The sequence below is a fragment of the Cynoglossus semilaevis genome, chromosome 18 (assembly GCF_000523025.1).
Source record: "Cynoglossus semilaevis isolate Cse_v1.0 chromosome 18, Cse_v1.0, whole genome shotgun sequence".
Classification (NCBI taxonomy): Eukaryota; Metazoa; Chordata; class Actinopteri; order Pleuronectiformes; family Cynoglossidae; genus Cynoglossus; species Cynoglossus semilaevis.
Window position 1 is genome coordinate 5225241 of NC_024324.1, and position 15402 is coordinate 5240642.

General features: G+C 40.2%; 1 protein-coding gene across 6 annotated transcripts in view; it reads left to right on the forward strand.

The window, feature by feature from the left end:
- Positions 1 to 15402, forward strand: part of vps50 (VPS50 subunit of EARP/GARPII complex) — a 62633-nt gene that overhangs the window by 23823 nt on the left and 23408 nt on the right. For 4 of the 6 annotated variants that reach the window (XR_003052642.1, XM_025065101.1, XM_008331314.3 and 1 more), the window contains exons 13-20: positions 2468 to 2600; positions 8346 to 8437; positions 8610 to 8704; positions 9111 to 9209; positions 10654 to 10744; positions 11537 to 11722; positions 13369 to 13487; positions 14334 to 14443. Coding sequence is in view for 5 of the 6 variants with exons in the window: in XM_025065101.1 (XP_024920869.1) it covers positions 2468 to 2600; positions 8346 to 8437; positions 8610 to 8704; positions 9111 to 9209; positions 10654 to 10744; positions 11537 to 11722; positions 13369 to 13487; positions 14334 to 14443 (925 nt within the window). In the remaining variant the exon portion in view is untranslated. The remainder of the gene's footprint in view (positions 1 to 2467; positions 2601 to 8345; positions 8438 to 8609; positions 8705 to 9110; positions 9210 to 10653; positions 10745 to 11536; positions 11723 to 13368; positions 13488 to 14333; positions 14444 to 15402) is intronic. The other 2 variants (XM_017041365.2, XM_008331316.3) reach the window with 1 other exon arrangement.

A 15402-nucleotide genomic window follows, 5' to 3' on the forward strand; every position in this document is an offset into this window, starting at 1 on the left:
TGCCTGCTCCTTGAACACTCTCTCATGAATTCTCACTTGCTGCAGCAGAAGTGCCTTGCTCAGAGGATGTGCTAATGTTGTGGTACTGAAACTTATTTAGCTGTTGATCCCCTGATCAATGAAGGTCACACTCTGGTGAGATGCAGTTTAGAACCCTCCAAATGTGAGTCTCGGTGATGGGACTTAACATTCAGGGGTGAGGAACAAAATTCCAAAAGGTCAGTTGTGATTATGAAAAGGTCTGATTAATTTTACACCAGTATCTCATCATTATTGGCATCAGCTCTCATTCCTTTGTGGGAGGGGAGGGGTCGGGGGTCAGTGCTATCTTTCCATCTCTTTCCAACACTGCAGTTCATCATTTGTTGTCTGTCAAAAGGAAGAACAGAAACTTTTATTGGGACTTAACCTTCTCTCTTCTTTGTTAATCCATTTGTCCAGATGGTAATAGGGAAATATGTCATAAGGATAATGATATCAAACCACTGCTCATTTGTAACCCATAGAGATCCACCCACTCTCATTGTTCAGTGTTCCATTATTTTGATCTAGCCTGACCTTTGGCGTTGTTGTTCATCTGAACGATGGACCATTCTGTTTTCACACTGTTGTTTTCATGGTGAGGAGGAACCGCGGCTCTGTTCCTTTTTTTGCTGCCACTGTCTATAACAGCTGTTTGTTGAGTAGTTTTTTTTCTCCTTCCTCTTTGCTGTGTTTTACTATGTTTTATTTTTGATCTTCAACTACGCAGGGCTGCTCCATTCACAAGGTCTTTCTTGTGTCTTGGATAATTGATGCTTGTTTGTGGTGAATATGAGGCAGGGAAAGTGAAAAAGAAAAAGAAAAATAGAAGCAGTCTCTGGATTCCACCAGGGACTTGGTAGATGTTTGAAGTGCATACTGAAATGTTGCAGGAATAGTTTATGCAGGAAGCAGCAGATTACTACAGAGTGACAAACAATGGAGTGGAATACATGCATATGGTGCAAATCATGTACAGTGTACAGTTTGTACAGTTTGTTCTTTAAATGTAGTAGTTTAATGTTTCCAACATGTTCTGTTCTTTTCTTTTTGATTTTAACCCTGTTTAACTGTAGTGAACTTTGAAAATAAATCTTCACATATTGGATTATTACCTCTTTTAACAATTCACATTTTACCTTTCCAGTATATTAGTTAGTTTGTGTTTCTTGGCCGGTAATGAAGCTGCAGATGTTACCTTTTTTGAATGATTTCTTTGAAACTCTGGGGTGTTTCAGTGGTCATCTCTTCTGTCTTCCTCACTTGTCCACCTGCCCACACAGGATTGAAAGGCAGATTTGCCTCCGCAGCCTCTTGTGCAATAAACCTCACCGACGAAGTTATGAATAACGTGATGTTGGTTCAGACCTTGTATGGTTTTGTTTTATTACATTCTGAGCTTCTGCCCTCCTCCCCAGGAAGAGTCAATGCTTTCTTACCATAAGATATAACGTAATGAATTTTCCAAGTTCTCCGTTCCTCAACTCATCCGAGGTGTGACCTTGAACTCACCTGTGCTTCAGCACGTTTCTTCATAATCCTGCACACTCAATCCCATGACAGCCCTTCATGGTGTGACGCTCTCGCAGCGTAGGATCTTTACCCAAACACACACACACACACCCACTTTCTTAGTCTCCGTCTTTTTACCCCCACATTGGCTCCTCTCCCCCCAGTTGCTTGGCAACATTGACTGCTTTGACATGGTTGCCTGGTGAAGAACAAGAAGTGCAAAGTGTCAGATTTCGCAGCAATCAGTTTCCCTTCCATAGCTGACTACAGAGTCTGTTTAGGGATTTCTCAGAATACTGTTTAAGATAAAATATATTATTATCTCATTTTTTTTCCACCAAGAAGATTCAACACATTGATGTTTAAATAAATATTTTCAAAAATTGCCCTTATTTTGGTAAAGGCCAGAGCAAATAAAATGGACAGAGTAAATGATCAACCTACTTGACTAGATAGAAATGATAATTTCTTAGTTTTACAAAAATACAGTTTATACTTTATTTGTGACACAGTGACAGTTGTTTAAATGATCAGTGGAGTTTTTCCCTGGGATTTTGGGGTGAAATGGCGTCTGAGTTTATGACTGTATATTTTTCAGTCACAGTGTATTAATCTTCTCAGAAAAAAAAAGTCTCATTGTTTACCCTACCCTTCAGTCTAATTACCAGGCTCTCATTCCCTCGCACTTACTTTAATCTGTTCTTGTGAATAATTACAGCAACTGAAAGTGTTTTTTGTACGGAAACCACATGTGATTTAATGTTGTGTCCTTGAAACAGTGAGCTGTAATTACATGGTAGAGGACGGCTAATAGATTTTTTATAATTCTCCTCAGTCTTTTAAGAACATCTTAAATGATTGTATAGTGTATTTATGCAGTATTACTTTGTGACTTTAGGTACTAACAGACCTTTCATTATTTTTTTGTTGGCAGCATATTACCCTGGACAGCTACATCCCCTGTCTGACAGATCTGTGCAAGGCATTGTGGGAAGTGATGCTGAGCTACTACCGCACCATGCAGTGGCATGAAGAGCAGGACAAGCAGGAGAAAACATCTACTCCAGGTAACAGGCCACGCCCACTTTGTGGAACAAGTTAAAGAGCAAATCAACTGGAATCAAAATGTTTTCTCACAGTGCAATAGAACAAAAAGTAGTTCTGTGCCAAGGACAGGCAATCAAAAATATATCTGACTTTTCACATCCGCATGTCGATGTTATTGTCTGGGAAACGGATGAAAATGTTGAACAAACATTGCAGCGATCAGCAAAATCTTTGAGGATGAATCTGTCGCTTTTATGCAGACTCAGCAGGATATTATTGATCCTTCGGTGGTGTTTGTTGCAAACTGGTTCTGTATCGTCTTTAAACCAGCCAACATGTGGAGATCCCATTACTTCCTCAGCGGAGGTGAAGGTGTCTGTGTGTAGTGAATTCACAGTGTCACACCTGGAGTTCATATCTGGTCTCTTCCTTTTGTTTTCGTTCCCACTCCCTAAATCTCTGCTTCCTGTGTCCCACGTTGGAAAAGTAATTCACAGCTTCGGGCGGTGAAAATGTGGTCAGTTCCCTCCCGTGCTCTCGGGAGTGTTCCTCTTTCCTGGCATTTTGATTTCAATATAGAGTGGGATTATCAGCTTTAAAGCTCACCTCGAGGTGATACAGTGGTACAGTGTTATTGAAGCACTTTTTTCTGCAGCTTTTAGCCAGTTTTCTGTCAGTGCACGGGTCACTGGATGTGTCAGTAGCTTTAGAATCACTTTTGATTCAAGTGATGTTGTTGAAACACAGTGGAGCAGAAGCACAGCACACGTGTTTGTGTGTGTGTGTGTGTTTACACAGCACTAAGACACAACACAACCCAACACTGATTAGGAGCCTGTTTGCATGTTTTAATTTTGCAGTGTTATCACAATTAAATTGAGTTAACAGTCTGTTTTAATTACATGAGTTTAAATTATATGTACACAGTATTGAGTTTAAGTAGCAGGATTAGTATGACCGGGACCAGGACAAATATATGCGAAGACACTCAGCCATGAAAGATGCAGGGTTTTTTTTTTTTTTTTTGCATTATGGAAATGTGTCACGTGTGACTTTGAGTTTTTTCTTTTCCCGTGGCGTGATGAAAAGTGCAGCTTTAAAAGAGGCTACAATGAGTTTTATAAAAAGTAATTCGAGGCGTCCTTTCAATGTCATCTTAAAATTCATTTTATCTTTTTGATTAAGAGAAATCCTTTTGTGCATTTCACTGTGGTGAAAGAAAAATTCCTTTATACAGAAGAGTCATGAGATTACAGTGCACAAAAACAAATGGTTCACAGTCCAGTTTGATGTACTCCCACTGTTCACATTAAATTCAATATGGTGAGTATAATAAACCAGAAAAACACAGTAATGAAACAGACGATGGCAATATTAGCGACCATAAGATGCTATGCTATATATTTGCTATTTCTAGAGCTGATTTTGTGTTACATTTTTCTCTCTCACATTTGTATTATATTGCAATTATTTGTATTTTGATTCTTTTTTGGCTTGGAACCTGAGCAGACACCTCTTTTATGTTATTTATGTTAGCTTGTTCTCCCTGTAGCACACTGAACCGCAGCTCACTTCAGTGTGCTACACTGTCATGAATTCATTAGGTGAGTGTCTGTGGTTTCAAGTAGGTCCTCTGACATGATCCTCCTCTGTAGAGGAGAAAGGACACTCACCACATCTGCCTTCGCTCATCTATTATCTCACCGTTTGATTGGCTGTCACCTCGGTGGAAAGGTGTCCCCGACCCTGGCTTTCACCTTTCTGTCTTTATTCCAGTGGCCGTGTGATGTTTGCTGGATGTGGTTGTGTGTGTGTGTGTTTTCGCGCTGTGTGTGTTTGTGATCATTGTAGTGATTTACTGTTCAAGCTTTGTCTCGTTTGTGAAGAACATTTTTGCACTTGCTGTGACCTCCGAGCTCACAGTTCTTACAGGCACACCTAGTGGAGATCAGTGTCACAACAGGTATTATCTTTTTTAAACAGAGAGTGGACCACAGGCATTTCTCCAGGTGATTCAGTATAAAAACAACATGAATCTAAGTGTGAGTGTGAATTTCTTTTTGCCTCCTAATGTGACCCAGTGATGGACTGGCCAACTGTGCCCTGTCCTCGCTCGTTGACTGCTGCTAGAATTGGTTCAACCCCACTCCCCCAGTGACCCTGAAAAGGATTAAGCATCAGAGGATAAAAAGGTCAAGGAATCAAAATGGTTTTGGTATCTCTTTGATATATTGAGCCGGTCATTTCTGTGTCTTTTGCCCTGTCTTTGTAATTAATCGTTCCTCATGATGAAAGGAAACGGTTGGTCCAGGAGTTAAAACTAGGCCAGGGTCACATCCCTTCCTGAGACACCTCGCTGTCAGGTTGGGTCACACTGATGCCTATCAAGCAAATGTGTATCCTCTATGTGTGTGTGTGTGTGTGTGTGTGAGAGAGAGAGAGAGCGTAAGAGCAGACACTGAGTGTGTTGAGGGTAAATAAGTGTGACCTGTTTATATACCTGCCCCATGTTCACACACAGCAGGAGAGTGAACTTGGCAGAATAATACCAGGACATATGGAAGCTGTCTGCACCGCTATGATAAAGAAAAGCACTCAGGTCTGACATTGGCCTTCACACTTCACTAATGTTTAACAGCAACATGCTAGCTACACTGAAGCAGCGAGCCCACTCTGGGTAATAACTCATGGTTCTTTTGGCCCCATAATTTAATTTACCGGAGTTGTCAAACCTCCATTTTGCTGATGTACCGTAACATCTTAATCTGTCACTTGGTCACTCAGTGTGCTGTGGAAAAACACAGTATGTCGCATGTGTACCATGCAGGATTTCACACTTTTAAATGCTCACATAACATAACCATAACCTCTTAGGTTCGCGCATATAAAACCTGCGGCTCTCAAACAACCATAGATGCCCAGGGGTGGCATAAAAATAATAAAAAATATATAAACATTATATGTGCATTCTAAGCTGCTGTACAAATATGGTTTATATCTGGGTTTTCCAAACAATTTCCACTCTAGCTCTATACATATTATGGGTCATCGTGATGAAATTGCAGCTTTCACGAGATGTGTTCAGGTACCATCAGAAACTTGAGAATCCAATGATCATGGCAGTTCAAGTGTTGTTTGGTTCAGGACATATATTCATTTATTTTTACTAAATAAAATGAATAGCAGATATTAGTTTATAGATTCCACTTACTATAAATAAACACAGGTATATATTTTTTTTTTAAATTTATTTTAAATTTCTCTTTTCTATAGTGCGTTGAAACACTAGAGCCGTCAATATCGTCTTTGCTCTTCAACCTTTCACTTTCTACTAATCAGGCAACTGAAGTTGCTGTATTATGATGCTAATGCTGTGTCTGCTTCCCCTTGGATCATTCTGTTATGATATTCAGAAACCACGAGTTGTGTTTGGATTTTTTTCTCCTGTTAACTTTTACTGATTTATGCTAAGTCATGCAGCGGCAGCTGAGATATGAGTCATAGTCTGAAATCCATGGGGAGCAAAGGCCCCTGTTGGTTCTGCTGTAGTGTGAGTCATCGGCAAATCCATCACCTGCAATGTCACAGGTCAAATACCGGTTACCACCTATGGGTTAGTAGAAGTTATAATGGCTTACCTGATCGTTTATCTTTCTATTTTTTCATAAAGTGAAAGGATTTTTATACTATTATAAATTATTTTAAAAATCTATGTGGTTAGTACTCAGATTTGGTTATTTAAGTTTAGTTTTTCAAAACAAGTTCAAATTTGATTTTTTTTTAAATTTTTTTTATTTCCAGTATTTTGAATTTAAACTTTCATCTTTCAAGACATCCTCATTGTCCTAACCTTCTGACGTCAAACACAAAGTTCAGACTCAAACATAGACTACTAAGATCTTGTCTTCGTGAAGTTTTATGTGGCACGACAAAATCCATTTAAGATATTTAAGGAGAAACCAACTTATCGGATCTACTTCCAGTTGAGGTGAATTTCTCCTGAGTATCTCCCTCTCCTTTGGTATGCCGAGCGTTCTGCTTGGTTCTAGATTGGAGGCTGAGCAGATCTTTCTTGCCACTGACTGCGTGTTTCAGGATTTAATTTAACACATGTCCGGCGGGTAAAGTGCGGTACGCATGCAGACTGTTAAATAGGAGAGATGGAGCTGGAAATCACTGTAATGTTTATAGAGGATGGAGGTCTTCTACCTTTCAGAGGGAATGATGAACTACTGCAGAATTTAATTATTGAGGGATTTATGAAGTGAGATAATAGACAAAGAGCTAATAGACCATTTATTTTTGTTGCAATAATGTCACCAGATCGTCAGTTTGCTCTCAAGTGGAGAGGGTCTGTCGAAGTGGATGGAGGAAGACACTTAACCTTGACTTGGAGAAATGTTAGAAAACTAAGAAGCTAATCACTTACTCTCATTTTATAGTACAGGATGACAACATTTAAAAAGACTTACTGATATGGATGTAGTTTGGAGAGAAGACAGAATGTCTCTTTTGAAAATCTGGGACGACTGTATCATACACTCCATCATGGTAAGTGTGAACAGTCAGAGAGCTGAGTCTGGATCAGAGCAGGAAGAGAACCAGGTTGTCTGGGGGTTAGTCCCTCGTCTTTCCTTCCATTTGTTTGGCCTACTTTTGGAGTAATACGTTTATTTCTCTGACTTGGAACGCTTTATTAAAAACACTATATCGGCGTTTTGGCGTTTTTATTTTGGCGTATTGCTGAAGAACTCTGGGATTACAGTATATATCTGCTGAACACTGTTGTGTTTTTGTACATTTTTATTCATATGATCACAGTCCATCGTCTTTTGCTGCTTCTTTTTAAAGTCACTGATTCACCACCTTTCTGTGACTGTCCTTGTCTTGTCGTTCCTCCTCACTGTCATCAACATATTCACATGATTAAATATTCACTCTGTCGGAGGCCAATTTTTTTTATATTTGCACATTTTTTAATGATATGCTTTCCGCTCTGCTGTGTCATTATGAAAACTCCCTCACAGCCAGAAATGGCAGGAGGTATTTAGGTCTTAAAATCAGGAGGCAAAAACACCAATCCAAATATGACTCATCTCTGTTTTTAATCGAATGAAATTGGTCACACAAACAGCCACGGGTGTTAACATAAACATATATATGCCATATATATTTCATACACATATGTATGTATACGTAGTGAGGAATAACAAAAGGATTCCCATCATATCAGTGGTGTTTACCGGCTGGATTTATAGCCGTTTGTCTTTTGACACTGGTGTTTCTGAGTGTTCCTAGAAATTCATTTCACAGAGACAAACCGTTTAGGGTTGATTGAAGACAATTTCCAGCCCAAAGAAAAGAATATTTCAGCTGCTGTGATACCTCTGCAGTACGAGCACCACACGCCACTCAGACAGAGATTGAAAAAAGAGACAGAAATAAAAAGAAAAGGTTGGTTTTATTGTCCGTCAGCTTGACAGCACTTCAACACCTTACTGAGCTCTTATTGTCTCTGATCTGTTGATTTCCAGGTCACTGTCGGTCTTTTTTCTGGAATCCACATATTATTTGTAGATACTGACAATAATTCAAGATGGAAAAATGTACAAATCCCTCCAGCATATAATCCCTTTTTGGGCATAGGAGTAATCCCCATTTCTCTTTTTTGTTCCTTGAATAAATCTCCACCATACATCAATAGGATTAAACCTTAAGTCTTTTTTTTTTTTTTAAATGTTTTTTTTCACGCCTTTTTTTCTTAGACGACACAGCTGCAGCAGAGTCTGATGAGTTGGTCGTGGACCGCAGCTATGTCAAGAAGAAACTGGAGCACGGCTTGACGCGGATCTGGCAGGTGTGTCCAGAAGTGTCAACATATTTCTTTCTCTGTTTGACTGTCTGTCTGACTCTTTAGACAAAAAAAAAAAGCATTCTCCTCTTAGCTCTTTTTTAATGCATGTATTCTCTTTGTCACATTTTTCCCTAACACCTGTTCAACCTGTCTGCCGTCTGCTCCCTTTTTCCAGGATGTCCAGTTGAAAGTTAAAGCCTACATTCTGGGGACGGACATGTCCAACTTCAAATACGATGATTTCATAGTTGTACTGGATGTCATCAGCAGGTACAGCATTCTGTCCATCTCGATTGCCTTCTCCGTCTACTCATATGTTACCGTAACTTCACCCTCCACAGCCAATGGATTATAAACTTTTATGAGCTTATTTTATAAAACATTTACTTATATGATATGTAGAAACTATTTATAATCCTTTATAGTTATATAAGATTTTATACAGATATATATGATCAAAAAAAGATTATTCAAACACTCATTAGTCATCACTAAATCCTAGATTCAGGCTGAAAATGACAGATGACCCAACAGAATCTGCCTGGTTTACCTGTTTAATATAATGGAACTAATCTAATGTATTATTACACTGAGATGTACTCATATCAGCATCTCCTTCTGTTACCTGTTCTGTTGTCTCCGTCTCCACACATCACGTTGTCCACTGGTGTTCCAGGTTGATGCAGGTGGGGGAGGAGTTCTGCGGCAGCAGGTCCGAGGTCCTGCAGGAGTCCATCAAACGGCAGAGTGTCAACTACTTCAAGAACTATCACAGGTGAGACGTTTTTACACCTCCCTGACTGGAACACAACAAGACATTAATTCTTTTTATTCCCTGAGCTGCAGGGATTAATTATGTAAGGGGAATTAAACAGCGGGTGCATTGATCTGACATGTGCAGTCTGCCTGATAGCAGACTGCACATGTCAAGGTGATTGTAAGTGGCACAGATATTTAAAGAGCAAGGCTGTCAGTGCTCGACTGAAACTTTGTTGTAATCAGAAGCGCCGACTGCCTGTAAATCTCACAACTCTGGATGTAGCCCTCCCTGGAACCGACGCGCAATTATCCGATAACACCCACCGAGCTGGGAACACAGTTACATTTGATCATTTACCGCCCGCTCTGCGACCCTACGTGATTATCTCATCAGAAAATGCCACGGCATCAGAGGGGATTCGCATCGATCAGTGATTGTGAATTCCTGTCAACAATTTTTACCAAGATCTTTAAATACCTCACAGGCCTCGTCATTATGATACAAGACGATAAAATAGAGACAGGAAACAGAATTGAACTGTAATCCAGCCAAAAACAAATAGCACGAAAGGACAAAGTTACGTCTCCTCTCAGAGGAGGGCAGGGGAGGGAGAAGTAAGTAACTCCGACATGATAAATATGTAGATATGTTTTCTTCTCACAGAAAAGTGAAATGTCGAAATTTAAAAAATGTGAGGATTTTTAATTAACGTCTCATTTTCAAAACATTTTGGGGTGTTTTATGTGTTAATCTGTACAGGGTTAATTCTGCTGCAGTGTAAAAAATCATTTCATTTGTTGCCGATTTTTATTGCCTGATATTTACCAAGTTTGTAACCACCAGAGTGGCTGTCCTGCTGTGAATTTGGTTAAGAGGATTATGTTGGATTAGACGTTCATCTAGTGATTATCATACATGTTGTGGTGGACTATTACACATGTCAACGTCCTTATATAGACATAAACAAGACCACATGGCATTAAGGTTGTCAACTGTGAGCTAATGTAAAAAAAAAAAAAATATCCAAACCGAGGTTTAAAATGTGAAGTCTGTGGTCGTACAACTAATTTACAGTTTTAGTTGAGAGAGAGAATTTTGAATTTCTTCATCTGTGTAAGATTAGTTTAGGTCTGGTAACTTCTAACTGGCCAAATGTGAATGCTGTATATTAATGAGAGGGAGCTGACCATGGTGCTGATTTCAACTCTGCTACTCTTGTCTCCTATGAAGGGTATTCTAAGTGAATTTACTTAAAGGGCTTGCAGCAGCACTGAGTGAATACAGTGTCGGTGATCTTAGATTTGTTTGTAACAGTTTTCCTCAGGCTTGTCCAGAATCAGCCACTCACATGCTCCGATACACTCATTCACCTGCACATGACCCACACACACATTCACCCACAAACAGACACACAAAAGTTAGCATTTTCCTGCATATTTATTCCTCTTCCGCCTTTCAGGGCACGACTTGAAGAACTGAGGATGTTCCTGGAAAATGAGACATGGGAACTCTGTCCTGTCAAGTCTAATTTTAACATCGCCCAGCTCCACGTGAGTACCAATCACATCTCCGAGGCGGGGAAGTGAAGCGTTGTAGCGTTTATATATTCCACACTGCCACTCATCTCACATCCCCACCACCCTGTAATTTGCATAAGGATAATGTTATTAAAACACAGAGGGACTTGTGTGTTCCTGTGTGGAAAAGAAGTGACGATCACATTACGTAACAGGCTGTGAAGCACCGTGGTAATTTCCACATTCGTGTTTAAAAGACTGAAATGATCTGAGTCTAGAGATGGTTACGTACAGTTACAAGATGGAATGTCAAAGGTCGCTGACCTCAGCATTATGCTGTGCTGACAGCTCTTTCACAGAGAAGCAAACATGACATAATGATAAACATAAGGAAAACTGCAGGAGGATAAATGGATTGACTTCAAAGTCTCATTTCTCTTCATCTTATTTTCCTCTTTCATGTCTGCCTGGCTTTGGCACGTTGTGTAACAACTTACATGCAAATTAGTCTTGGAAATAAATGCTGTTTGTTAGCTGGGGCACATTTTAATGAACTTTTTAACAAATTATAAAACAGTTTGTCAGAGACGGTCCCTGAGGCCCACTGATTTGTTGTGACTTCAGTGCTTTTATTTGATTTTTTCACACATCCTAAATGAATTAATCTAGTCTATTCATATGATCATTAACATTTGAGATTTCAAGTTAAACACAAACCCTCTTCTGTCTGTTCTGTGTCCCGTCTTTGTGTCTCATCTTCACCGAACACGATCCTACATTTGTTGTCCTTCAAAGTGTCTCTCTGTCCCATTTTCTCCACTCCAGGAGTTTAAGTTCATGGGCCAGTGTCGCTCTCCGTCCATGTCTCCAAGCAGACAGGTGGCTTCGCCCTACGCCCCCGACCAGAAGGAACTGTCCCTGTTCCAGCAGTACCTGCAGGAGGGAAACCCATTTGAGGTGCACATCGAGCACAAAGAGGAGGAGACGGAGGACGTGCTGGCGTCCAACGGGGTATGTTGGATTTTTGAATTCTGTCTCACATAGCAATGGAATGTGATTGTGGTCCAGAGACGATGATCGGAAAGGCCTGGGTTAGAATTGAGGATTGTGGTCCAGAGACGATGACACTGAGTTAAAGACGCTGTGATTTTTCCCACAAGTGATCGGAAAGGCCTGGGTTAGAATTGAGCCTGTCAGAGGAGCAGCTGAGGTCGAAGAAAGAAATAGAAAAGCTGTGAAGGTTTAGACGTATGCTGAGGGGAGATAGTGAAATACATTGGACTAAAGAAGTCGGAGGTAAAGCTGCCAGGCAGGAGGAGAAAGAGAAAGAGCCCAGAGAGGATTGATTGATCGATGCGGTGACAGAGGACATGAAAAGTAGACGAGGCAAAAAAGACCGGGTGAGATTGGGGCAAATGATCCTTGAATAGAGCAGCTAACCTCTTTACCACAGATTTGTCTGGTTATACAGTGGAACACATTATCTGAAGCTGATGAAGCTGAATAAACTGTAACAGTAGAGGCATCACTGAAGGTAATAACAAAAAATATTTTTGCTGCGTCATTACTTTTCTTTTGTTATTCTTTTTCTCTTCATCCATTACCATTCCTTATTTCTCCAGTACTGGCTGGAGAATGTTTTTAAAAGCAGTCTGTTACCATTTACTCCTGCAGCGCTGAAAATAGGATTTCTGTGAATTAAGGAAATTTGTCCATTTCACAGGCAGGCAGTCGCTTTAGTATCGTCACACACTCACTTCAGCGCCGCACATGATGGGCAAACAAGACTTTGTGAAACAAACAGACGTCCTGCTCTGTTTGATGCTGGAAGGACACATAGTCTTTCACCAAAGCTTTTATGATTTACTCAGGAACATGGAACAAAAGATGAGGTGTTTGTGTACTGTGACAGCCTGTTTTTACTGCCTCATCATCTAAGCCCACCCAATAACCAAGTATCACATATAAAAAATACAAAAAAATCACATTGTTGATGCTTTTTTTATGCGCTTTTTGATCGATGCTGACAGTATTGTCTTGGTTTTATTATTTTATTTACAGCAGCTTTATAATAGCACTTCTGAACAGCCATTTTAAACAGTATTACCCTTAGAACCAGAAAACACAGAGGTGTATTGTGACATGTAATGTCAACAACGCCAAGTTGTTTTCAGGAAATGGAAATACACAAAGCTGCAACGACACCTTGAATATCACACACTTTTTTCCTCAGAGTCGACATCAGAAGCAATACTGCCTCGTCTAAAATACGAGGCCGACCAAAGCCTTAGCTCTTCTTATTCTCAAGCTTTAATCCTCACTGTATCTCTGTTGTGTTGCCTGTTTTGCAGTTAATGTCAAGAAAAACTGTTTTTTTTTTTTTACTATTTCCAGGGATTCGCCTGAACTCTGCTCTCAGAGATGAATTATGGGCTTTTTTGCTGTAAAAACCAGTTCTGGGATTTTGTATTAAATTGTAAATGCTTTAAAAATCTTCAGACAATTTTTTGTATTTGAGTATATATATTCAGGTAAGGTGCAGTATTTCAGAAACAGAGATTTTTTATCACACCGTGTCGAAGCTGCATTTATTTTTTGTCTGACCGTTTCCCCTAACTTGACTCTGATCCTTCTGCTCCTTCACTTCTCCTCCCCAGTATGAGTCAGACGAGCTGGAGAAGAGCGTATATCAGGATTATGACAGCGACAGTGATGTCCCCGAGGAGCTGAAGCAGGACTTTGTGGATGAGCAGACGGGCGACGCCCCTCTTAAGAGGTCAGCTCTAGCGTCACTTTACAACACCCTGAAGACACTCTCAGGTTGCCCAGTGAAGCTGTGTCATATATTTAGGTGTCCATTATGTTTGCTCCCTCTTTGAGATTTTTTTTTTTTTTACTTTATAAAGAAAATAACAGTCAACAACTCACATTTTCTTTCACGGAAACATTAAGTTGTGTCCTTGGCTTCTTCTGAAAGCCTTATGAGTCATGCTTCGCCCTGCTTTATTTGCCCTTGGTGGTGATAAATTGAGCTTCTCCTTCGCTTCACCCTGCCGAATAAGCAGAACTATTTTCTAAGACTTTGAGTCGACCCACGAAAAGTTCTCCTTTTTATTCACCACTGCCGGTGAGTGAGTGGTGACGTGATGATTAGCTGCTGTATTATCAGCTGTTTTGTCGCTAGGTGAAGTATATATTATTATATATATATATATTTTTTTAATTTATTTCTTTAGGTCTTACTTTTACTTCTAATTCCTTCCTCTCATGTACATTAACCCGACATTAGCCTCGAGCCACTGAATTGCTAATGTCCAATTTTACTAGCAGGTTATCAGTAATGGTTAATTATTGGATGCCTCACACCATCACATGCAGACATTACGCGGTCCATGTCTCTGTGTCAGGGGTCCGCTGGTTGGAGCCACCAGTTCACCGACTCCACTAACTGGGGTCCTTCACATTCCTCTGGGTCGTGTGTAATGGCTCCCGATTGATCAATTACCAGCCTTTGACCTGTGCTGAGGTTTTGAACCTCTTTGATCGTTTCGCAGGATTAGCGGTGTTAACACCCATCGTTGAGTCTTCTTATTCTCATGTGTGTTCCTCCTTTCCTCATCAGCAGTGTGTCCCGGGAGACCATAAGAAGCAAGAAAAAGTCGGACTACAATCTCAACAAAATCAACGCGCCCATCCTCACCAACACCACCCTCAACGTCATCCGGCTGGTCGGTGAGTCCTAAACACACACACACACACACACAGAATCAAAAGCGTGCTCCCAACCACTTACCGCTCACGCCGCTGTGGCAGCGTTTCCTGTGACCTGCTGAGACGTCCATTTATTTGCCAATTAATCTGAGAGCTTGCTGTAGTCCACATGCTTAGGTGTGACTGAGCTGCAGCGATGATGGTTAGGCCGCGCCCAGACCTTTGACCTTTGAGGTGCTTACAACACCCGCAGTGACGTGAATGCTCACACTTTAGATCCCAGCCTTAGGAAGGCGTGCTCGTTGGTGACCTGACCTTGTGATTTTCATGCGTGAACACGGATGAGCCTGATCTTCACTGAGAGATCGTAGAACTGAAAGTCCTTTTATTATACAACCTCATTTTTGCCTGTGAAAAAAATCTCTTTTATGATGGCACTCAGAGCTGTCATTATTTGTCAGAAGAACAAAAAGAGAATAAAGTCGTTTAGAGTTCTACCTGCTCAACTCTATTCATTTTATAAATCCCCTCTTTATAATACTACATACCATTTGACATCACTGATAGGTCATAAGGTCATAAAGTTCTCTGCTGGAAACAGTGCTTTCTTACAGTGTTTTGACTTAAATATAGGATATGTGCAGTAAAAGCTTTGTTATTTCTGAACTCAGTTTCTTTTTGAACTTTTTAGTGCTCTGTGGAGGTTAATTGAATTCTGTAACTACAATATAATTTTCATGGATTTTTAAATAAAAAAACCATTTCACAGAAAACCTTTGCTTTTCCTCAGGTTACATGTTTAGGTTAATATTTGATAAGTAACTTTTTTTTGCACCCAGTGCATTAAGCTGATTTACAGGCTCAGTGACGAACTTAAAAAAACAAACAGGCCAAACCTTGATTCTTTTTTTTTAACAATCATTTCTGATAGAGTGTGTGCAGCCTGGTGATGGTAATTTAGTAGATTGCTGCAGAATGCT